The 25,478-nt window shown below is 47.5% G+C and overlaps 1 protein-coding gene across 1 annotated transcript in view; it reads left to right on the forward strand.

Annotated features, from left to right (window-relative positions):
• The window catches only part of LOC144606898 (mitogen-activated protein kinase kinase kinase 5-like), a 135,809-nt gene that overhangs the window by 26,785 nt on the left and 83,546 nt on the right, over positions 1-25,478 (forward strand). The window contains exons 5-6 of the mRNA XM_078423371.1: positions 4,943-5,049; positions 10,482-10,652. Coding sequence (XP_078279497.1) covers positions 4,943-5,049; positions 10,482-10,652 — 278 coding nt within the window. The remainder of the gene's footprint in view (positions 1-4,942; positions 5,050-10,481; positions 10,653-25,478) is intronic.

The raw sequence follows: 25,478 nt of genomic DNA on the forward strand, positions 1-25,478 counted from the left end.
ACTGTGTAACCAGTGTAGGAAATAGACCACTTGGCCTCTGCTGCACACTAGCCTCCTTCCACATCAGTGCCTCCCACTCCTCCGGTGAATCGTACAGCTCTCTCTTCCTCGTGCATTTTCCCAGCACCTGTGTAACCAAGTGGTGGCAAATTACTCCCTGCGAGAAGGAGTTTCCCTCGAATTCCTATGCTTCATCTATTAGAGGCCCACTTCTCCGCTTTGGCCGTCAGTGCCTTCTCCTTCTGGCAGCTGGGCAGTGAACTGACAACCCTGTCCCCCCCAGGAATTATCCCATGGAAAAAGCCATCAGGCTCCTGAACACTGTAAACACAAACTAAACTATGAAACCACAAACTGCCTTGGATGCAAATAAGGCTTTTTGCATTCTGTTAGGTTTGTTGTTTAAATGAATGAATATTTTGTTTATGGTGTTATTTGTGAGCGCTGAGTTTCCAGGTCTGTAATGCTGCTGCAGGCAAGAATTTCACTGTTCTGTTTTCGGGGCTGATGGCAATCAGATGCTCTTGCCTTGAGTCTCGGCTCCTTTGTACGTTATGGGCTTGTTACACCTGGAAGCCACGTCGACCCTCTCGTAACTTTGAGGACTTGCATCGGGCAACATGTTGGCACATGTGGTGGCTGCAGTGACTAAGTGTTCGATCCTGAGCTCGGGTGCTGCCTGTGTGGAGTTTGCGAGCTCTTCCTCCGATCCCTCCGGCTTCCTCCTCGCATCCCACAGAGAGGCCACTCGGTTACCTGTCTTCTGTGCAGGTGGATGGAGCCCATGGGCACGAGAGGGAAAATAAAATACAGGACCAAAGAGGGATGGAATTACTCAGGTAGCCAGGATGGGCTGAATGGCCTTCTCCAGAGTAGTAGAATAAGTAAATTAGGCATGTAAATAAGTAAATTAAGCACGCACAGCCTTTTGCATCATTTTGCATATTCATTTTGTGGTAAGGAGACTGGAACTGTGAAGGCAGTGCAGTGTTAGCAAGGTTCAGACTAACTTAGTTCTCACCTTTTGCCTTTCTGTAACTTTATTCTTTAAAATAAGAAATTCCGCATTTGCTTCCTGCCTTCGGTGAAACTTGACAGGACTTGTTGGAAACCCAGCAGCCAGCATTCTGCCCTGCAGCAAATGCAGCTTTTGATGCCAATCTCTATCTGAATGACCACTGTCAGTGAGATCCATGCACACTGTCTTGGTTCGGTGGACTGTTGGCAATGTCTCTCTCAGGCAGTACGTTAAACAGAGGTGGGCATTAACATATCCTTTTCATTATGACAAAGAATAAGAGGATTCCATGCCCGTCTGGAGTTGACTGATGGATTGAAAGACAAGGGCCCTTCAGCCCATCTAGTCCACGCCAACCATTGATCACCTGCTCACACACTAGTTTTACGTTATCCCTTTTTCTCGTTCATTCCCTGCACAAATAGGGGCAGTGTACAGAGACCAATCAACCTGCAAACCTGCACGTCTTTGGGATGTGGGAGGAAACCCACGTGGTCACAGGGCGGACGTGCAAACTCCACGCAGACAGCACCTGAGGTCAGGATTGAACCCGGGTCTCCGGTGCTGTGAGGCAGCGGCTCTACCTGCTGTGCCACCGTGCTGCTGATATTATATTGGTGGGATCAGCCCTGTGTAGATGATCTCTTTTGCATATATCACGGCAGTGAATAGACTCAGAAATAATTATTTGGTGATAAACACTGGGACATTCTGGGATTGCGAAAGCCAGCTTGTAAATGTCAGGTCTTTCTCTCGTTTATGTAGTTTGTTTTTCCTGCTCTTGTGATTTGATGTTTTCTCCTGTTTCAACACAATGCGTGGTTCAGTGGGAAGTTCAGTGAAACACAGACTGCAATCTTGAGCAATAATGTCATGTCTGCAGGCCAGCTGTCATTTCATGACCCTGTCCTCCTGCTGAACCAGTTTGTAAGCTTTCTGAAGCGATCTTGCCTCAAAGTAAAATGAGCAGGTTTAGTTGAGAGATAGAGTGGAAACAGGCCCTTGGGTCCACCAAGGCCACGCCGACCAGCAATCCCCATACACCACTTATATCCTGCAGACTAGGAACAATTTACAGAAGGTAATTAAGCTACAAACCTGTACGTCTTCGGAATGTGGGTGGAAACCGGAGCATCCAGAGAAAACCCACGTGGTCACAGGGAGAACGTACAAAACTCCATGCTGGCAGCGCCTGTAGTCAGGATCGAACCCAGGTCTCTGCATGAGGGATCTGAGGAAAGTTTCCAGTTGCACAGGTCCAAGAAGACAAAAGGGGAGAAGCAAGAAACTGCGGATGCTTAATGATGAGCTAAACACAAAGTGCTGGACGAATCCAGTGAGGCAGGCAGCATCCGTGGAGGGAATGGATAGGGGTGGGACTGATGGGGTTGCTATGGTACATGGAACAGTGCAGCACATGGACAGACCCTTCAGTCCACAATATGCATGCCAAGCATGATACCAAGACAGACTCCAATCCCTCTGCACGTCAGCCATTTTTCTCTAACCCTGCATATTCATGTGCCTCTCCAAAGGTTGCTTAAATCTCATTATGGTATCTGCCTCCCCCACCACGCCTGGCAGTGCATTCCAGGCGCCCACCACCCTCTGCGTATCAAAACTCGCCCCGCACATCTCCTTTAAACGCTGCCCTCTCACCGTTCAGCTCTGTCCTCTAGTATTTGATTTTTCCATACTGCGAAAAGGATTTTGACTGTCTACCATGTCTATGCTTTTCATGATTTTATATACACTATTATCAGGTCTTCCCATAACCTCCTGCGTTTCAGAGAAAGCAATCCACGACTGTCCAACCTCTCCCTGTGGCTAACACCTCCTAATCCCGGCATCACTCTGATAAACCTCCTCTGCACCCTGCTCAAAGCCTTTACATCCTTCCTGTAATGGGGCCACCACATCTACAAGCAATGCACCAAATGCGGCCTGACCAAAGTCCTGAACTGCTGTATCATGACTTCCTGGCGCTTATAATCAATGCCTCGACCTACGAATAAGACGACCACACCATATCCCTTCTTTACCACTCTACCTCCTTGTGCTGCCCCTTCCAGGGAGGTCTGGACTTAGACCCCAAGACCGCTCTGTGTATCAATGTTGTTTAGGGTCATGCCATTAATTATACATCTCCCCGTACTTTTGACCTCCCAAAGAGCAACATCTCCCACTTGCTCGGATTAAACTCCCATCTGCTATTTCTCTGCCCATTTCTGTTGCTGACCTATATCCCACTGTCTACCTCTTGCAATGGTATGACCCTAGCAATGCTGGCCAGCAAGGATTTGATGGGCTGAATGGCTTTCAGTGTTATATTATAAACTGGACCAAGTGGACTCATTGGGGCCAAACCTCTCCTGCATTGGTGCAGCACCCTCTCCTCCTCCCCCCCTCCTCCCCTCCCCCCGGCCCCCCTCCCCTCCTTCCCTCCCCCCCTTCCATCCCCCTCCCCTCCTGCCCCCCTCCCTTCCTCCTCCTCCCCCCCCCCCACTCCATCCCCCTCATCCTCCCTCCCATCCCTCCCTCTTCCCTCCCTGGGAGATAGATTTAAACTTTAAAATGTGAATAACTTAAAAAATATAACAATAAAAATGAAACTTCTTCCATTAGCACCAAGGGGACGACGGTGAGTAAGGTGGGCCTAGAATTGTCACACTAACGTGTACCATTTTGGCTGTAGTTCAGGAACAAACAAACAAACAAACGAGAGTTTTAGTATATAGAAGATAAATAAAGTAAGTCTTTCACCCTCCACCTTCTCTTTCCTGGAAGGGTGCACCAGTCTAGTCACGTTTCCCCATTCAATCATCTTGGTTATGACATTATTGTGTAAATCTTTGTGCACACTCTCCATATCCTTTTTGTAGTAAGGAGGCCAGAAATGTGAAAGTATTCCTAGGTGCAATGTAACTACATTTCAGTGTAACGTCTCCCTTCTCACCTTCTGCTATTCTCTTCACTTTTTGATAAACAAAGATGTTTCTCATTTGCCTCCTGCCTTTGGTGAAGCATGACTGGACTGCCAACTGAGTGGAAACATTTGTGACCCCAGCAGGCAACATCCCGCCTTCCACGCAAATCTGCTTCTAAATTATCACCCACAGGCATCTGGAATCAAAGGCCCAATAGGACGAAAGGGACGAAACAAAGCAGGTGCTGGACTCTTCAGCAAAACACAAAGTGCCGGAGTAACTCGGCAGTTCAGGCAGCATCAGTGGAGAGAATGAAAAGAGGCGGGACAGATAATGGTGCCAAACACGATGCCAAGATAAACTGATCTCCCCTGCCTGCTTATGATCCGTACCCACATGCCCGTCTAAAAACCTCTCTATCATCACCATCATATCTGGCTGCACCACCACCGTTGGCAGCACATTCCAGCACCGCCCTCTGAAAAAACCTTTCCAAATGCTTTCCAAAATGGAAAGAGGAGGATGTGGGGTGAGGGCTTGGAATGGGGGGGAGGGGTGGGGGAAGGAGAGTGGGAGGGAGGGGGAGGGGGAGGGAGAGAGAAAGAGGGGGAGAGAGAGAGGGAGAGGGGGAGAGAGAGAGGGAGAGGGGGAGGAGGGGAGAAGAGAGAGGGAGAGGGAGGGAGGGGGAGGGGAAGAGAGAGGGGGAGAGAGAGAGGTGTCTGGGGTTAAGGGGAGAAGGCAGGAGAATAGGGTTCAGAGAGAAAGGTAGATCAGCCATGATTGAATGGTGGAGTATACTAGATGGACCGAATGGCCTGATTCTGCTCCTATCACTTATGAAGATTGAAATTCATTCTAGGACACCCCCAAACAATTTTCCTGCATTGGAGCCATGCTGCAGATTTGGAAACGTTATTCTCACTCTGATTTCACAGCTAGCGGTAGGTGGGTGACGGATAATTTGAGGAATTTTGAGTCTGGTGCTTTTTCTTCAAAGGATTTTGACGCGATGATCAAGCTGGTGGAGACGTTGCAGATGCTGCCGGCCTGTAGCGTGCCAGAGCTCCCGAACGTCAAGTTCCATTACTGCTTTGCACTGAACAGGTAGGAGGAGTCGAGCCGCTCGTTCCCCACGATGTTCCGTGCAGCGCAGTGCGCAGTGCAGTGCAGTGCACGCTCCCAGCCGCATCCCAGGGTCCAGGGCTCTGGGACTAGAGGGTGTATGCTTACCGTGTGTGGAGAGAGGGACCTTGGGGAAATGTTTCCACTCAGATGGCAGTCCGTATCTGGAGCAGGCTGCCAGCCGGTATTACCGTAGTGAATACAATTCCAACCTGAGAAGTTGTTCTTCCAATCCGTTTTGACCTCTCCTTGGCAACCCGAGAAGGCCATGGGCAGCCAAGTCAATGTGGAGGTGGGATGGAGAGTTAAAATGTCGCGGAGTTGGTATACCGAGATGGCCATTGTGGACAGAGTACTGTGTCTCCCGACAGTCACCTGGTCTACATTATACTAGAGCTGGTCAGCCAATGATTTATAAAGCTGTTGCATTAACTCTTTGCTCTTATATTCATGATCTGGCTAATGGAGGTAAGTTTCCTGTATACCTTCTTCACCACGTTATCCACAGTACTGCCACTTTCAAGGATATTTCGACTTGCACTGCAAGGTCCCTCTGATCCAGAATATATATAATATTATACACACGCACTCGAAACTATACACACATACACACAAACACACACACATAGATACACACACACACACACACACAAACACGCACACACATACACAGATATATACACACACAAACACACACACAGATATACACACACAAACACACACACAGATATACACATACACACACACACACATCCACACACACATACATCCACACACACACATCCACACACACACACATACATCCACACACACACACATACATACATCCACACACACACACACATAATGTCTGTTTGTGTATATACATTTTCTGTTGTTTACTATGGTTTTTACAGAATACTATGTTTACATATCTGTTGTGCTGCTGCAAGTAAGAATTCCATTGTTCAGTTTCAGAACATATGATAATGAAGCACCTTTGACAATTATAAACCCCCCCTCCCCTCATTCACCACGCGATAAAGCAGGACCACAGAGCTATGATGGATCTGTTGGTCGTGGGTCTGCTTATGAATTGCATGTCTCGTTTGCCCCTCAATGATGTGGGATGCTGTCAGGTTTGAATGCAAAATTACAGGGAGAGATACAAAACATGTGGACACTTTGCTGCACAAAGTGGAAGCTGAATGCAGGTTTTCACCATTCTATCCGGTGTTGAAAAAGAGAAAGAATGTTCTGGCTTTCTTTAAATATCACAGATTAAATGTCAGCAGCGTTAACCTGTCTTTGAAGGAATGAGGAAACCGGTTTGGGGACGTTTCTTGAGCAGGGAGTGGTTTGAACATTGAATGGTTTGTCCTAAGCAATGGCTCAGACAAGAATTTAGGACATTTGAAACCAATGAGTTGTTACTTGACAAAGTTGTGACCCCCCCCCCCCCACCCTGGCTGCAGAGAGTGGCGGACACTGCCTAGCCCATCACGGGCACGGCCTTCCCCTCATACGTAAGCAGCTACGTGAGGCGCTGTCTCTAACAGGCGGAATCTAGCATTCAAGATCCTCGCCTTCTAGACCATACCGTCCTTCTACAGTTGTACAGGGCCCTAGTGAGACCGCACCTGGAGTACTGTGTGCTGTTTTGGTCTCCAAATGTGAGGAAGGATATTCTTGCTATTGAGGGCATGCAGCGTAGGTTTACTAGGTTAATTCCCGGAATGGCGGGACTGTCATATGTTGAAAGACTGAAGAGACTAGGCTTGTATACACTGGAATTTAGAAGGATGAGAGGAGATCTTATCGAAACGTATAAGATTATTAAGGGGTTGGACACGTTGGAGGCAGGAAACATATTCCCAATGTTGGGGGAGTCCAGAACCAGGGGCAACAGTTTAAGAATAAGGGGTAGGCCATTTAGAACTGAGATGAGGAAACTCTTTTTCAGTCAGAGAGTTGTGAATCTGTGGAATTCTCTGCCTCAGAAGGCAGTGGAGGCCAATTCTCTGAATGCATTCAAGAGAGAGCTGGATAGAGTTCTTAAGGATAGCGGAGTCAGGGGGTATGGGGAGAAGGCAGGAACGGGGTACTGATTGAGAATGATCAGCCATGATCACATTGAATGGCGGTGCTGGCTCAGAGGGCCGAAAGCCCTCCTCCTGCACCGATTGTCTATTGTCTATTGCCACAGTCAGACTGGAGTACACATACCTGAAGTCTCACGCCAACAGATTCAGGAACAGCTGGTTTCCTACAATTATCAGGTTCTTAAACCAACGTGAACAACGCTAATCCTATCGGCAACAGAACTCTGTCCCACCTCTTGCATTATTTGTTTTCTATATGTGTTTTGTACTCGTGTCCTACTTTTTGCAATCTTTTTCTTTTCAAAGTATTGTTGACTTTATGTGTACTTTGTGTTTTTGTGCAGGAAAATAACTGCAGATGCTGGTACAAATCGAAGGTATCACAAAATGCTGGAGTAACTCAGCAGGTCAGGCAGCATCTGGGAGAGAAGGAATGGGTGACGTTTCGGGTCGAGAAGTGTCTCGACCCGAAACGTCACCCATTCCTTCTCTCCTAGATGCTGCCTGACCTGCCGAGTTACTCCAGCATTTTGTGAAACCTTGTGTTTTTGTGTGTCGTCTCTGTGAGTCTCTGTGCTGGTGTTGCTGCTGCAAGCAAGATTTGTCATTGTACCTGTACCTCACCAAACCTGTGCATCTGCCATGAACCCTAACTGACAAAGAACATAGAGCAGTTGAATGGAGGACCAGACCCTTCGGCCCACCTTGTCACTGCCAAACAGTTTAGTTAAACTCAAGCTCATAGACAATAGACAATAGGTGCAGGAGGAGGCCATTCGGCCCTTCGAGCCAGCACCACCATTCAATGTGATCGTGGCTGATCATTCTCAATCAGTACCCCGTTCCTGCCTTCTCCCCATACCCCCTGACTCCGCTATCCTTAAGAGCTCTATCTAGCTCTCTCTTGAATGCATTCAGAGAATTGGCCTCCACTGCCTTCTGAGGCAGAGAATTCCACAGATTCACAACTCTCTGACTGAAAGAGTTTTTCCTCATGTCTGTTCTAAATGGCCTATCCCTTATTCTTAAACTGTGGCCCCTGGTTCTGGACTCCCCCAACATTGGGAACATGTTTCCTGCCTCTAACGTGTCCAACCCCTTAATAATCTTATATGTTTCGTTAAGATCCCCTCTCATCCTTGTAAATTCTAGTGTATACAAGCCTAGTAGCTCCAGTCTTTCAACATACGACAGTCCCGCCATCTAATCTCCTCTGCCTGCGCATGATCCATATCCCATCACTCTCCACACACCCGTGTGCTCATCCAAAAGCCGCTTAAAACACCACTATTGCATCCGCTCCCACCACCACCCCTGGCAGTGCACCCCAGGCACCCACCACTCTGAGGAAGGCACGGAGGAAAATCACTCACTGGACTTGACTTGGATTGCTCCAGCTAAGACCTGACTTAAACTCCATGGCTGAGGAGCTTCCTTTAACTTACCTTTCATTCACTGGTGCGACGGGCCTTCACCGGCGATACAGAACAACACAGGGGGTTTGGACCCAAGCTTGCCTCCCTGATAATACACAAGAAGCTGCACTTGTGTCACGCCTGATTCTCACGCCGAACAATGTTAGGAGGCCTGGGGCCATCCTTCTGAAACCAATCTTTGGAACTTCCTCCCTGAAGGGCACCGTCTTATTAAGATGTTCCCTGTGGACCATATCTGTGCCTCCTTGTGGCCCTTTTCCACCACAGATCCCTGCAGAACCTAACCCAGTGTGTCTTGCTATCCATTGCCAGTGACGAATTCTGTTTATACGTTAGAAGCCAGGTGCAAGTGTCAGATTGGCATCTCTGCATAGTTGTGTGTCAAGAGATTTTATCACGTTCTACTCCACTTCCAGTCAAGCATCATTTCTCCACGTCTCCAGTACTGTACTGGAATAACTATTGAATCAACATTAAGGTTCTTAGCAGATCTTGAGATGCATTCATTCTTTGCCCTGGACAGTCCTTCCACATTGAGCTCGTAGATGCGTAGAGATGTCCCGATGCCATGGGAGTTTTGGCCCTGAGCAGGGCCGTTTGGGTTAGGGGTCACTGGGGGCATTATCAAAAGTGACACCAAAACACTGCAGCTATTAGATTGTGCACGTCGGGTTGATTGCGTCAGCCAAAACAGGGTGGACCACATGAAGGTTGCAATCTCCCACCAATGCAATTCGCAAGCAATGGCTAACCCTGAACAGGATCCGCACCCTCCATGCAAGAACAGCCCATCACCTGCACAAGTGGGAGATGACAGACAGACAGCCCTGCTTGCGACTGCAGATATCCAGACCAGACCATCCCACACATCGTGAATGACTGCTCACTGAGGCTTTTCCATGGTGGCATCAAGGCCATCCACCCAGCATCTGATGCTGCCCTGGCCCGGATGTCCACCCTTGGCTGGCCTACAACTTTAGGCTGTGCACACCACACGTAAGTAGAAGATGAAGAAGACTATCGAATAAAGGATCCAGGCAAAGATTCAAGGAAAATGGAAAATTGAATTATACGTTCTTATTTTAATGGTCCCATGGCCGACCTCCTGACTTGCTCAAACTGTGGAGGTCAGTATTTAATTCCTGGAGACCCCAGGATACTCTTTAGTGGACCACCTTGCACAAAACTAACGGAGTGTTACTTGCCTCGGTTAAAGTATGGATAATCTTTACCTTGTATCGTGTTGGTGAGATCTCCACAAAGATTGCCTCGTGATCATCAGGTAAAAGTGACGGGTCCAAAGTCCATTGGAACGAAGACACACTTGTTTGATGGAAGAGCAGGCACATTCATCCATGTTAGTATGGATGTTAGTGGATAGCGAGAGGCACCCAGTTAGCTTTAGCAGGAATCTGTGATGGAAAAGGGTGACATGGAGGCACAGGGATGGTCCACAAGGGACACCGTAGTCAGGTGGTTGCATTGAGGGAGAAGTTACCCGTGATCACTGTCACAGTTTCTCCATCCTCTGCCTGCAAGAAGGTCACATTTACTTTTGCGAACCATTTCTTTCCCGTCCACCATTAGAAGGTTTTAAGGTCATAAGGAATAGGAGTAGAATTAGGCCATTCGGCCCATCAAGTCTACTCCGCCATTCAATCATGGCTGATCTATCTCTCCCTCCGAACCCCATTCTCCTGCCTTCTCCCCGTAACCACTGACACCTATACCATTCAAGAATCCACCTATCTCTGCCTTAAAAATATCCACAGACTTGGCCTCCACAACCGTCTGGGGCAAAGAATTCCACAGATTCACCACCCTCTGGCTAAAGAAAATCCTCCTCATCTCCTTCCTACGAGAATGTCCTTTAATTCTGACTTTACTTTTGCAACAGACGTAACCAGCCTGGAGATCGAGAGAAGGCCCTGTCGGTGATCTTGCCGGTAATGGAGACAGGAGCGCAGATCTCCTCTGACCTCTACTGCCTTTGCGGGCGCATATACAAAGATATCTTCATCAGCTCCAACTTCACCGCCAGCGAGAGTCGGGACAAGTCCTGTTACTGGTAAGAAGCAAAAGTTGTTGTTTGTATTTGGCGCTGCGGACTAAATGCATTGACTGCTGCAATTGTCTGAAACTACCCCGACCTTCAGGTGGTGTTTCTCTGTGTCCCGCCTCCATTCCTGATCGCCCGTGTGTACCAACACGTGTTACCGCTGATATATGACTGCTAAGAGGTTGACCTCTTGGGCTTTGTACCTTCCCTGGGTCATATTTGCATTATGTGCAAATGACTGGGATTGATGATCGCGGGTAAACCTGGAGATAACCAGGTGAACAATGAACAAGCACCCCTCGATCGTGTCACCGCTAGAAGGGGAGGGTGTTTGTTGTGACTCTCGAACTCAGACAGTGCGGCGCCATTGATGCATAGGGAAAAAAAACTGCAGATGCTGGTTTAAATCAAAGGTTGACACAAAATGCTGGAGTAACTCAGCGGGTCAGGCAGCATCTCGGGAGAGAAGGAATGGGTGACGTTTCGGGTCGAGACCCTTCTTCAGTCTGAAGAAGGGTCTCGACCCGAAACGTCGCCCATTCCTTCTCTCCCGAGATGCTGCCTGACCCCCTGAGTCACTCCAGCATTTTGTGTCTACCTCCGGATGATGCATTAGTGACACCCTCTCCCCAGCAGGCTTGGCTGGGGAACAAAAGCAGGAATGAGCATTAATACCTGTGACGCTAACCCGAAACGTCACCCATCCCATCTCTCCTCAGATGCTGCCTGACCTGCTGAGCTACTCCAGCATTTTGTGAGATGAATACCTTCGATTTGTACCAGCATCTGCAGTTATTTTCGTACATTAACACCTGTGAGATAAGTTGTACGTGTTCATACGATATGATAGAACTTTATTGATCCCAGGATCTGCCAACAGTCATAAAACATAAGATACATGAAACATGAAGTTAACCTGACGAGTGGAAAGGATTGGGGACGTGCAAATATTGGGGAGAGGGAGGGGAGTCAGTCTCAGTCTACACCATGACAGAAGGGGGAGGATTTGTACAGTTTGATAGCCCCGGGGATCTCCTGTGGCGCTCTGTCCTGGGGGCGGAGTTGGATCCATGGGAGGTGATCTTGGAGGGGAGGATGCTCCTCAATCTGGACAATACAGCTCCCCCCCTCCATGACACACTGGTCAACCTGAGGGGCACCTTCAGCAACAGACTGGAACCAGTTTGGTGGTAAAGCTGCTCCTCAGGTTGACCAGTGTGTCATGGAGGGGGAGAGCTGTATTGTCCAGTTTGAGGAGCATCCTCCCCTCCAAGACCACCTCCCATGGATCCAACTCCGCCCCCAGGACAGAGCCAGCCTTCCTGATGAGTTTGTTGATGCCATTGGCATCCACAGCCTTCGCCCTGCTGCCCCACCCAGCACACGGCAGCGAAGACGATGGCGCTGGTGAATATAAAGGGAGTGCTGGAAGAATCACCTCGTGTGTAGATGCTAATCATTGGGATCTCTGTGCAATTGGATAGCTGATGATTTACGTGTGATTTGCACGTTTCATTGTAAACAGGTAGGATAACAGCAGCGGAAAGTTGGTGCAAGGCAAATGTAACGTAGTGACCATCGAAAGGAGAAATCGATTTTCCATCTCTTCTCGGCAACAGCGCTGGCGATTTGTGTAAATGTTGTTCGAGTAACTCTGTTTAAAAGAGACCTCGGCACTCAATGTCTAACTGTTGCGGAGTAGCAGTCAATAAATCATAGACAGCATAGGAACAGGCCCTTCAGTCCAAATCATCCAGGCTGGCCACGTTGCTTTTCTACATTGATCCCATTTGCCCGCGTTTTACCTGTATCCTGTAAATCTTCCCTGTTCCTCGCCAGTGTCTGTCTTCTAAATGCTGCAATTGTACCTGTCTCTAAACCAGATGGACATTGTTGCAGGACGTGCTTTAAAATAGTGGGTGGAAGACTTGATCTGACTGCATGAAGTTCTCTTCAGACTGCATCTTGGATAGTAATGATTTTCTTTCTTATTTCTCTCAAAATAGGGAAATATAAAATCATTGTTACCGTATTTGGGTAGTTTTAGCAAAATCTGTGGGATAATGTCTAGAAATTCCTGGAGGCGGAAGATAAGCTAGTTTTATTTACGGGAATTCAAGTCAAGTCAAGTCAAGTTTATGTGTCACATACACATACAACATAGAAACATAGAAAATAGGTGCAGGAGTAGGCCATTCGGCCCTTCGAGCCTGCACCGCCATTCAATATGATCATGGCTGATCATTCAGCTCAGTAGCCTGTACCTGCCTTCTCTCCATACCCCCTGATCCCTTTAGCAAAAAGGGCCACATCTAACTCCCTCTTAAATATAGCCAATGAACTGGCCTCAACTACCTTCTGTGGCAGAGAATTCCACAGACTCACCACTCTCTGTGTGAAGAAATGTTTTCTCATCTCGGTCCTAAAAGATGTGCAGTGAAATGAAAATTCTCCCACAGTCCAGCATTAGAGCAATAAAAAAAAACCAATTTCCCACACAACCCCAACCAACACAACAAAAAAGAAACATCCATCACAGTGAGTCTCCTCCAGTCACCTCCTCACTGTGATGGAAGGCCAGAATGTCTTTTCTCTTCCCCTGCCGTCTTCTCCCGCGGTCAGGCTGTTGGAGTTGCCACGTTCCAGACCGCGCCGGACGGTGAAAGGTCCGCAGCAGGCCGACCCAAGCCCCGCTATGTGTCTATGTTGCTAACCTCAATATTGACACACCTTCCTGTAAGGTGTTTAGTGTGTCGAAGAAGGGAACATATTCCTGAGCTGAGACTGGGTGTTGATAGCACAGAGTGTTGACAAGCGTGGTGGACTTTGATTCCTCTTGTGATCCTGGCTTTGTTCCTATTGCTAACCAGTGTGGTGGCATAGAGATTTAAGTGGATGGACACATTCCAAGTTTCATGAAGTAATAGTTACTCTCTCAGATAGGAAGGGAGCTTTACTCCATCACACTCAGTCTTACAGGTCCCAGAAGCTAAAAAAGATTACAGATGCTGTAAATTGAAAAAAGCATCTCCAGCTCTCTCTTACCAAGCAGATACCTTCATCAGCAGTTTATCCTCATTGCAATCATCAGCTCACCCTTTCATATATATTCTCTTTGTTCTATCCATCTCTTCACAACTCTTTCTTCAGCTGGAAAAGAGCCTGTTTTCTTTTGTCCGATTGATTGAATTGATTGATAGACCCAGCATGGAAACAGGCTCTTTGGCCCGCTGAGTCCACACCGACCAGCGATTACTCGTTCGCACTGGTTCCATGTTATCCCACATGTTATCCCACTTTCTCATCTGCTCCCGACGCACTGGGGGCAATTTGCAGAGGCCAATTAACCTACAAACCCGCGCGTCTTTGTGATGTGGGAGGAAACCGGAGCACCCGGAGGAAACCCACGCGGTCACAGGGAGAATGTGCAAAGTCGGCAGCGAGGGTCAGGATTGAACTCGGGCCTCTGGCGCTGTGAGATAGCTCTCCCGCTGCTCACAGACGAAAACTTTCCACCTGAAACGTGAAGTCTACTTTTCGTTACAAGACACTGTCTGATATGCTGAGTTTTTCGAGCATTTTCTGTGTTCCACATTCGGGTACATTGCAAGACAGCAGAAGCAAGAGTTCGGAGAGGGATGGAGAATTAGAGTGAAGGCAGCAGGAAGGTCAAAGTCACCCCTGTGGACTGAACGCAAGTGTTCCATGATGCCTGATGTGCACTGCATTGCTTGAATGTGGAAGAGACCACAACATAGTACAAATCGACCGGAATAAATGCAAGGGTGTTGCATGGACTGGAGGGCCTGAGTTACAAGGGGTGATTGGATAGGCTGGGACTGTTCTCCCTGCTATAAAAGGAGGCCGATTGGTGGCCTTACAAAACGATGTGGGATATCGAGAGGGTTGACAGACAAGGTCTTTTACACAGCCTAAGGAAGTGTAAAGCTCGAGGGCATCATGGGTTTAAGGTGAGAGGACAAGGTTTAATGGGCGTCTGTAGAACAGGTCTTTCACACAGAGGAGCGTTGGGAAATGGAGCGAGCTGCAGAGGAGGTGTGAGAGCCAGGTACAATTACAATGTTTAAAAAGCATTTGGACAGATACAAGGAAAATAAAAGTCTAGATGGAAATGGGTCAAATATAAACAAATGGGATTGGCATATCTTGGACAGCATGGACTTGTTGGGCCAAATGGCCTGTTTCCGTGCTGTATGATTCCATGAACCTTGAACCTTTATGGATTATAAGGCATGAAGGCATGTTGTTCCCAGGATGGAGGGAGGCTTTGCTAAGTTCGATGTCTGACTCACTGTTCCAGAGCAAGTACTCGTGCAGGAGGGCACTCTGATGAGCTGACATTAATCATATATAGAAACATAGAAAAACAGGTCCAGGAGTAGTCCATTCGGCCCTTTGAGCCAGCACCATCATTCAATATGATCATGGCTGATCATTTAAAATGAGTACCCCATTCCTGCTTTTTCCCCATATCCCTTGATTCCTTTAGCCCGAAGAGCCAAATCGAACTCTCTCCTGAAAACATCCAGTGAATTGGCCTCGTGTGGCAGAGAATTCCATAGATTCACAACTCTCTGGGTGAAGTTTTTTTTCCTCATCTCAGTCCTAAATGGCCTACCCCTGATTGTTAAATTGTGATCCCTGGTTCTGGACTCCCCCAACATTGGGGACACTTTTCCTGCATCTAGCCTGTCCATTCCCTTAAGAATTTTATGTGTTTCTATAAGATCCCTTCTCATCCTTCTAAATTCCAGTGAATATAAGCCCAGTCGACCCATTCTTTTATCATATGTCAGTCCCGCCATCCCGGGAATTAGCCTGGTGAATCTACGCTGCACTCACTCAATAGCAATACTGTCCTACCTCAAATTAGGAGATCAAAATTGCACACAATACTCCAGGTGCGGTCTCACCAGGGCCATGTACAACTGCAGTAGGACCTCCTTGCTCCTAAACTCAAATCCTCTCGCAATAAAGACCAACATGCCATTAGCTTTCTTCACTCTGCCTGCGTGCTTATTTGTAGTGACTGATGTGCAAGGACACCCAGGTCTCGTTGCACCTTCCCTTCTCCTAATCTGACACCATTCAAATAATAATCTGCCTTCCTGTTCTTGCCACCAAAGTGGATAACCTCACACTTATCCACATTATAATAATAATAATAATAATGTATTTTATTTACATAGCGCTTTTCATATACTCAAAGACGCTTTACAGAGATTTAGAGAACATAGGGAAATTAATAAATAGATAAATAAGTAAATAAATAAACGAACAAAGAAAGGAGACAGAAGGTGAGGTGACCTTCAGTGGTTGAAGGCAGTACTGAACAGGTGAGACTTCAGCGATGTTTTGAATGAGGTGAGTGTGGAGGAGTCTCTAACGGTTTGGGGTAGTGAGTTCCATAGGATGGGAGCAGCGATGGAGAAAGCCCTGTCCCCCCAGGATCTGAGTTTGGTCCGGATGTGGGGGGATAGGAGATTGGCAGCAGCAGAGCGGAGGGTGCAGGTGGGAGTGTGCCTGTGGAGGAGGTCGGTCAGGTAGGATGGGGCCAGGTTATGGAGGGCTTTGTAGGTTATGAGGAGGATTTTGTACTGGATTCTCTGGGGGATGGGGAGCCAGTGGAGTTTATAAAGGACGGGGGTGATATGGTCACGGATCGGGGTGTGGGTGAGTAGACGGGCAGCGGAGTTTTGAATGTATTGAAGTTTACTGATGATTTTTGAGGGTACGCCATAGAGGAGGCTGTTGCAGTAGTCCAGACGGGAGGTGATGAAGGCGTGGATGAGGGTTTCTGCAGCTGTGGAGGAGAGGGATGGACGGAGACGGGCAATGTTTTTGAGGTGGAAGAAGGCTGTCTTTGTGATGTGTTTGATGTGTATGTCGAAGGAGAGGGTTTGATCAAAGATGATTCCAAGATTCCGGATGTGAGGTGAGGTGGATACTGGGAGACCATCAATGTTGAGGATGAAGTTTTGGGTGGATTTGGTGAGCGTTTTTGGACCAATGATGATGATTTCAGATTTGTTGCAATTGAGTTTGAGGAAATTTGATTGAAGCCAAGATTTTATTTCAGTGATGCAGTTTGTCAGTGTAGAGTGTGTGGTGGGGGAGATTGACTTGGTGGAGATGAGGAGCTGGATATCATCGGCGAAGCAGTGGAAGTTGAGACCATGACGGCGGATTAATTGACCAAGGGGGAACAGGTAGAGGATGAAGAGGAGGGGGCCAAGGACTGAGCCTTGGGGGACACCTTGGGGGAGGGGAGCGGTGGGGGATTTACAGTTGTTAATTGAGATGAACTGGTGTCTGTCAGAGAGGTAAGATTTGAACCAGGATAGGGCTGTGCCGGTGATGTTAAGGGAGGTTTCAAGTTGGGTGAGGAGAATGGAGTGATTTATGGTGTCAAAGGCGGCGCTGAGGTCAAGTAGGATGAGGATGTTGAGGTTGCCAGCGTTGGAGGAGAGGAGAATGTCGTTTGTGATTTTGAGGAGCGCAGTTTCAGTACAGTGGTTTGAGCGGAATCCGGATTGGAAAGTTTCATACAGGTTATTGGTAGAGAGGTGGTATTTGAGTTGGGAGGCTACAGCACGTTCCAAAACTTTGGACAGAAAGGGTAGGTTGGAAATTGGTCTGAAGTTGTTTGGGGTGTCAGGGTTTAGACCAGGTTTTTTCAGAATGGGGGTGACAGCAGCGATTTTGAGGGATGGCGGGACGATGCCAGTGGACAGGGAGGAGTTTATTGTTGCAGTGATAAGTGGAGAGAGAGCAGGAAGGCACTGCATCTTCCATGCATCTGGCCACTCACCCAACCTATCCAAGTCATCCTGTAGCCTCATAGCATCTTCATCACAGCTCACACTGCCACCCAGCTTTGTGCCATCCGCAAACTTGGAGATGTCACATTTAATTCTCTTGTCTAAATCGTTAATATATATTGTAAATAACTGGGGTCCCAGCACCGAGCTTTGCAGCACCCCACTAGTCACTGCCTGCCATTCTGAAAAGGACCTGTTAATTCCTACTCTTTGCTTCCTGTCTGCCAATCAGTTCTCTATAGTAGATTAGTCAAGCATGATTTCCCATTCATAAATCCATGCTGACTTTGACCGATTCCGTCACTACTTTCCAAACGCACTGCTACTTTAAAGCTAATTTTGTCAGTTAACAACCCTCTTTCCAGTGATAATCACTTCTGGCCAGCTATGTGGCAAAACCCTCACCATTTTGAAAAGTCCATTACATTTACTTTTAACTCTCCTCTTCCTGTGAGGAACAGTCTCGTTCTCCCAAGTGCTTCCACCCGTTTGTTAAAGGACCTCCTCTGTTATCTCTGCCAATGCAAAGTAACTAAACCAGTCAAACACAAACCTGGTGCTTATGGTTAAAGGTGGGGCAGTCTGTAATTAAAATAGCTCAGTACTAATCTAACAGAGTGGAAATTCAAAATGGTACGGCATTCAGGGGTGACCCATACAAAAGGGACGGGTTGCACCTTAATTGGAAGGGGACCGACATTCTGGCTGGCAGGTTTGCTAGTGCTACACAGGTGGGTTTAAGCTAATCAGTGGGGTGGGGTGTAGTATAGTATAGTCAACAACGTGAAAGTGTATGCGTGCAGTTAAACGGAAAAGAAAGTGTAGGAAAGGTCACCTTTAAACTAACAGGGCAGGGGGATGGGAACCAATGCAAGGAGACAGAGGGCCATAGAAGGAGGATTGTCTGGAGTTTTGGTCTCCTAATTTGAGGAAGGACATTCTTGCTATTGAGGGAATGCAGCCAGGTTAATTCCCGGGATGGCGGGACTAACATACAGTATGATGAAAGAATGGATCGACTGGGTTTATATTCACTAGAATTTAGAAGGATGAGAGGGGAAATAACATTCTTAAGGGATTGGACAGGCTAGATGCAGGGAAAATGTTTCCGATGTTGGGGGAAGTCCAGAACCAGGGGTCACAGTTTAAGAATAAGGGGTAGGCCATTTAGGATGAGGAAAAACCTTTTTCACCCAGAGAGTTGTGAACCTGAAAATCTCTGCCACAGAAGGCAATGGAGGCCAATTCACTGGATGTTTTTAAGAGAGAGTTAGATATAGCTCTGAGGACTAACGGAATCAAGGCATATGGGGAGAAAGCAGGAACGGGGTACTGATTTTGGATGATCAGCCATGATCATATTGAATGGCGGTGCTGGCTCGAAGAACCCAATGGCTTCCTACTGCACCTATTTTCTATGCAAATGGCAGAGAGGGGAGAAAGGACTTTTTTTGCAGTAAGTTGTACTGATCTGTGGTCTCCAAGGGAAACAAAATCAAGCGGCATCTGAAAGGGGAACTTGTCCAGTGCTAGTGGGTACGAGGGGTCAGAGTGGGAGTAACTCACGGCACACTGAGAGAGCATTAGTGTGTCAAAGGACCCTGGGCTGTTGATTTCAACATGACGATAAAGCAAGAGTTAGCTAAAGGTAGCCCACTGGTAGTTAGCCCACTGGTAGTTGGCCCACTGGTAGTTGGCCCCCGGGTAGTTGGCCCCCGGGTAGTTGGCCCCCGGGTAGTTGGCCCCCGGGTAGTTGGCCCCCGGGTAGTTGGCCCCCGGGTAGTTGGCCCCCGGGTAGTTGGCCCCCGGGTAGTTGGCCCCCGGGTAGTTGGCCCCCGGGTAGTTGGCCCCCGGGTAGTTGGCCCCCGGGTAGTTGGCCCCCGGGTAGTTGGCCCCCGGGTAGTTGGCCCCCGGGTAGTTGGCCCCCGGGTAGTTGGCCCCCGGGTAGTTGGCCCCCGGGTAGTTGGCCCCCGGGTAGTTGGCCCCCGGGTAGTTGGCCCCCGGGTAGTTGGCCCCCGGGTAGTTGGCCCCCGGGTAGTTGGCCCCCGGGTAGTTGGCCCCCGGGTAGTTGGCCCCCGGGTAGTTTTTTTCATGATCAGGTGATTAAAGTAGTGATGCAGCATCACTTATTTATGTAATAGTGGACTGTACCATTTGCTTATGCAGGCTGCTACATGTGGAACAATTTGATTTTTTAAATCTCCTGAGAGCTGGCTGCCCAGTGGGAAACAGGGAGAGGGTGTGCTTGTGCTGCATCCTGCGATCACAGTGTGGTCTCGTCCACATTGGAGAAACTCGATACAGATTGGGTTATTGCTTTGCGGAATACTTGACTTCGGTCAGTGAGTATAACTCTGATATTCCAGGTGCTTCTTGCTTTAATTCTGCACCCCACACCCTTGCTCTCTTTGATCTCCTTCATGTTCTAACAAAGTCCAAAATAAGCTTCAAGAAGAACACCCATCTTCTGCCTGAACATGTCGCAGCCCTTGAGGCTCAATAGTGAAGTCAGTTATTTCAGCTAACCAGCCAGTTCGGGTATTAAAACATGAATTTTGATTTTCTTTCCCCACAGTTGCTACCCGACCTGCTGAGTATTTCCAGTTTTCTGCTTGACTTCACTTCCATTGTTCTTGCTCCATTGGCTTGTCCTCCAGGCAGATCAGTGTTCAACCCCTCTCTAAGACAGCGCCATCAGTATTTGGGTCATCTTCTGTCTCTTGGTCTCCACCTTGTCACAAACACTCCATCTACATTCCCCCCACTCTTCTCTGCAACTGAAGCACATTTGTAACCACCCATGACCTGACGCCTGTCAACTCTGCTTCTGTCTACACGGATGACGTCTGACCTGCTGGAATGGGTGACGTTTCGGGTCGAACCCTTCTTCAGACTGAAGACGGGTCTCGACCCGAAACGTCATCCATTCCTTCTCTCCCAAGATGCTGCCTGACCCGCTGAGTTACTCCAGCATTTTGTGAATAAATACCTTCGATTTGTACCAGCATCTGCAGTTATTTTCTTATAATATCTGACCTGCTGGGAAACTCCATCATTTTCTGTTGGCATATTTCCTTGAATATATAAAAATTTTGAGAGAGGTTGATAATGTAAATCCGTTTCCATTTGTTGAGGAATATAGAACTATGGTTATGGCTTAAAAAGTGAAACCAAGCTTATTAGGAGCCATGTTTTTTTTGTGGAGGAGTCACTGTGGTGGATGTTGATGTTAGAATGTATTTTGTGTGTCTTGTTGCTTTTTATTGGTATGACTGTACGGCAAATCAAATTCCTCGTATGTTGCAAAACATGCTTGGCTAATAAAGTATGATTATGATTATGATTATGAAATCATAATGGATGGCAGAGGAATGGAGCTCTCTTCAACAAACGGCAACAGATGCAGAGTCAGTGGCTGGTTTTTAAATCTGCGACCGATTGATTTCTGTAAATCAGGGATCCAGAGCATAGCCACGGAGTGAGGTGACGTTTCAGCTGTGGAATGGTGGGACAACCATAGAGCTGTTTCTTTCTCCTGCAAGCCTGTTTCTTTGACAGACTGTATGTTTGACCTCATGCCTTCAGTCTCTTTCCACACCCTCTGTAGGAGCTTTATCCCTGAGGTAATTTTTGTTTGGATGAACTTATTTATAATTTTCACACAGAGGGTGCTGGATATATGAAACAAACTGTCAGAGGTAGTAGTTGAGGCAGGTACTTTAACAGCATATAAATGGTACAGGGATAGGAAACATTTACAGGGATACGGGTAAATGGGGCTAGCTTAGATGAAGCATCTTGCCCAGCATCGACGAGTTGGGCCAAAGGGCCTGTTTATGTGCTTAATGACTCTGACTCTATTTCAGAAATCTCATGGTACATTCTAGAATAATTAATCAAGCTGTAATTTCATCATTCATTTAATCCACTATATCCTGAACTTATAAGCATCTGAAAATTACAGTCATGAAGGAAACCAAATGTCTGTGGCTTCCTCATTGTGGTGGTGTTCTGGGTGTTGGAGTCATGCAGCATGGAACCTGCTCAACCTAAGACCAGCTTTAAGCACCAATCTGCACTAATTTGAGTCAAATCTCATTTCAATTTCCCCACCTCCCCATTAACACCCCCTCACCCAGATTCCACCGTTCAACCGTACACAAATTTACAGTTAACATCCTAAACTGGACGACTTTAGAATGCGGAAGAAAAGCTTCTGGAGGAAACCCATGGAGAACGCAAAATGCTGAGGTCAGGGTCAAACCCGGGTCCCCAGTGCTGTGGTTGTACCAGCCAAGCCACTGTGCTGGGCTTTGTGGGCAGGCACTTCCTTGCTACAGATCCACAAACTCTGTACCCACCTCTGTCCTGCTCCAGGGGAGCTGAAAAGTCTTTGTAGGAAGGCTTTGGGTGGTGCAGCTGGTACAGCTACTGTATCACAACACCAGAGACCACGCGCATTTCTATCCCGACCTCGGCTGCTGTCTGTGCGGAATTTGCACCTTCTCCCTGTGACTGCGTGGGTTTCCTCAAGGTGCTCCGGTTTCCACCCACACCCTAATGACGTGCGGGTGTGTAGGTTAATTGGCCTCTGTAAATTACCCCTAGTGTGTCGGGAGTGGATGAATAAGTGGGATAACATAGAACTAGTGTGAAGTGGTGATCGATGGCCAGCAGGACTTGGTGCACCAAAGGGTCTGTTTCCACGCTATATCTCTAAACTGGTTTAAAGATTTAAAAGTGTTTTAAATTTCCTTCAGATCCGCTCAGCTGATTGAAACCAAATCAGAAGATCAGGTGGATAGACACAAAAAGCTGGAGTAACTCAGCATCTCTGGAAAGAAGGGTCTCAACCCGAAACGTCACCCATTTCTTCTCTCCTGAGATGCTGCCTGTCCCGCTGAGTTACTCCAGCTTTTTGTGTCTGTCATTGGTTTAAACCAACATCTGCAATTCCTTCCGACACAGATCGGGTGGATGAGTAACAATAGCTCTTGCCCAGCTCCAGAAACATGATGTTTGTAATGCCAGTATATTCCAGAGTGGATTCCCCATACTGATGCAGGCACATACTGTACTTCATACAGTACTACATACAGTATGTACTTCATACTGTACTGCATACTGTGGATTCCCCATACAATCTGCTATTTCCCATTTCACACATCTTCTTATAAAGGAGCCCATTTGGATCATTGGGTCCATGAATGAAACCCGATTCCTTTAGCTATTCCCCCTTCACCTATCCTCTCGGGCATGCCGCCCCTTCCCCACCCCAACCCCGTCCCTATCCCCCATCCCGATTCTCCAAACAGCACCCATCTGCACTCGGCAACCAATCAACCTTCCGACATGAATGTCTTTGGAATGTGTGTGGAAACTGTAAATTTGCACAATCACAGTGAGAACGTGCAAAATCTAACACAGACAGTGCGGGGAGTGTAGGATCTGATCTGGGTGTCTGGAGCGGAGAAGCAGCAGCACTACCCGCTGTGCCACCGTGCCACCAAGGCAGGATCCCAGGTGCTCTAGCTAATCCTGGCAGCATCTGGATCACTGCGCATGGAGGCTCCTGCTGTTGCAAAGACGAGGAATCGTGGCTGACCTCAGTTCTGCGTCGCCACCGAGCCCAAAATAATTTTCACCCCTTATTTATCTAAACACTACCTACCTTCAAAGCATTCACCAATCCTGCTTCCAAAGTGTGTTGCTGAAGGGAGATCTATAGATTCACAATGCTCCCTGAATGTGGCAATATAAGTAGTTAGAGGGAAGTGAAGGTGTGTGGCCTGCTTGCCTTTATTAGTTGGGCCATTGAGTCTAAGAGTCAGGAAGTCATGTTGTGCTTTATGGTGGTGAGGCCACATTTCAAGTATTGTGTGCAGCTGCTCATTACAGGAAGTATGTGGAGGCTTTGGAAGAGGTGCAGAAGAGGTTTACCACAATGCTGTTTGGATTAGAGGGATTAGCTAAAAGGACAAGTTGGACAAACGTGGACTATTTTCTCTGGAGCATCAGAGGCTGAGGGGAGAGCTGAAAGAAGTATATAAATATATGAGAGGCATAGATAGGGTAGGCAGTAATAATTCTTTTTGCAGTGTGGAAATGTCAAAGACTAGAGGCCATAGCTTTAAGGTGAGAGTGGCAAAGTTTAAAGGAGACTAGACCAAGTGGACCCATTGGGCACAAACCTGTATTGGTGCAGCACCCTCTCCTCCCCCCCTCCCCTTTTCCCCCCTCCCCTCCCTCCCCCTCCCTTCCCCTCCCCCTTCCCCTGCCCCTCACTCCATCCCTCTCAACCTCCCCTTTATCCCCACCTCCCTCCCTCCCTAGGAGATAGATTTAAACTTTAAAATATGAATAACTTAAAAAATATAACACCGATTTCAATTAAACTTCTTCCATTAGCACCAAAGGGACGACAGTGAGTGAGGTGGGCCTAATATCGTTGCTCCATCATGTACCGTTTTGGCTGTAGTTCAGGAACAAACAAACAAACGAGAGTTTCAGTGTATAGATGTGCTGTTTATTACCCAGTGGGTGCCTGGAACACACTGCTAGGGGTGCTGGTGCATGGACATGCAGGGAATAGAGGGATATGGATCACATGCTGACAGAGGAGATTAGTTTATCTTGGATCATGTTCGGCATGAATTTGTGGGCTGAAGGACCTGTTCCTGTACTGTGCTGTTCTGTGTTCTAAATGTTATTTTTAAACCACGACCCCCTGCATCTAGATAATCCCATAAGCAGTCTCCACATCCGGCTCGTTGTGAATCCTTTCGTTCTTTTCTGTTTCGATCATGTTGCCTGTTCGTCTTTATGCTCCAGTGGGTGCAAGCCAAGCGTGTCCAGACCTGTCATGAGACGACCTGCTAGTTTGCAGGTATTACGTTGCAATACTCCTGCCAGCTGACACTGGGGATCGGTGTTGTCTGTTTTACACTTACCAAACAGCTGGAGTTACCAGTCAGACAGTTCCTGCTTCGGCCTGCCCCTGTGCCAAGAGTCAAAAGTGTTTAGTTGTCATATGCATCGGCAATGAAATAATAAAATTCTTACTTGCCGCAACTTAACAGACACAAATGCAACGAACACAGATAATATATAATAAAAGTGCAGGAGTAACTCAGCAGGTCATATCTGGAGAACATAGATAGGTTGGGAACATTTGGGTTGGGACCCTTCTTCAGACTCAATGTACAATACCTTTTTAAAAAATCAATAAATTGTAACCATAAGACCAGTGCAAAAAAAACAAAGTTTATCCCTCTACTGCCTGCAACCAAAGACAAGTTCATCGTTGTTGAGGTTCATGTTGTGTAGTGTTCATGAGCCTGATGGTTGTTAGATAGAAATTATGGTGCAAGTTTTCAGGCTCTTTGTCCCTTCGTCCCGATGATAAATGAGACAGTCGGCAGTCAGATCACCCGTGTACTGAAGCTGGCTTGGCACGGTAGTGAGTGTGATTGGGCTGTGTAATAGCCATGCAGCACAACTCTAAACCTGATGAATAGATGTCTGTGCTTCTGTCTATTTCTTGACTGAACTGTAAATCAGCAGATGCTTTAGATAAGATGCTTTATCGAGGAAGATAAGGCAAAGTGTCAAGCCCGAATCTCAAATCCCAAATGGAATTTTCAGCCAATCCTTGCTGCATGCCAATTGATCTGAAGAAGGGCCCAAACGTTCTCCTGAGATGCTGCCTGACCCGCTGAGCCACTCCACCACTTTGTGTCGTTCATGCTACCTACATTCTGTAGATTAACAAACAGAAGTTAAATCTTTAATGGGTTGTTTCTCCAGGCCGGCAGTTTCTTTTAAAGGTAATTGGATTGGCAGAGTGTTGGTTGCCCAGCCGTTGATCTTCCCACTGCCCCTCGCTGTGCCACTGGCAATGAACAATCTCCTGGCCATTGGTGGGGGACCTCGGCATACTGTGGTCCACGTTCCTCGAGCTTCTTCGAAAACCTGGATCGCTGAGAGGTGGCTC

The sequence above is a fragment of the Rhinoraja longicauda genome, chromosome 27, assembly GCF_053455715.1.
Source record: "Rhinoraja longicauda isolate Sanriku21f chromosome 27, sRhiLon1.1, whole genome shotgun sequence".
Lineage (NCBI taxonomy): Eukaryota > Metazoa > Chordata > Chondrichthyes > Rajiformes > Arhynchobatidae > Rhinoraja > Rhinoraja longicauda.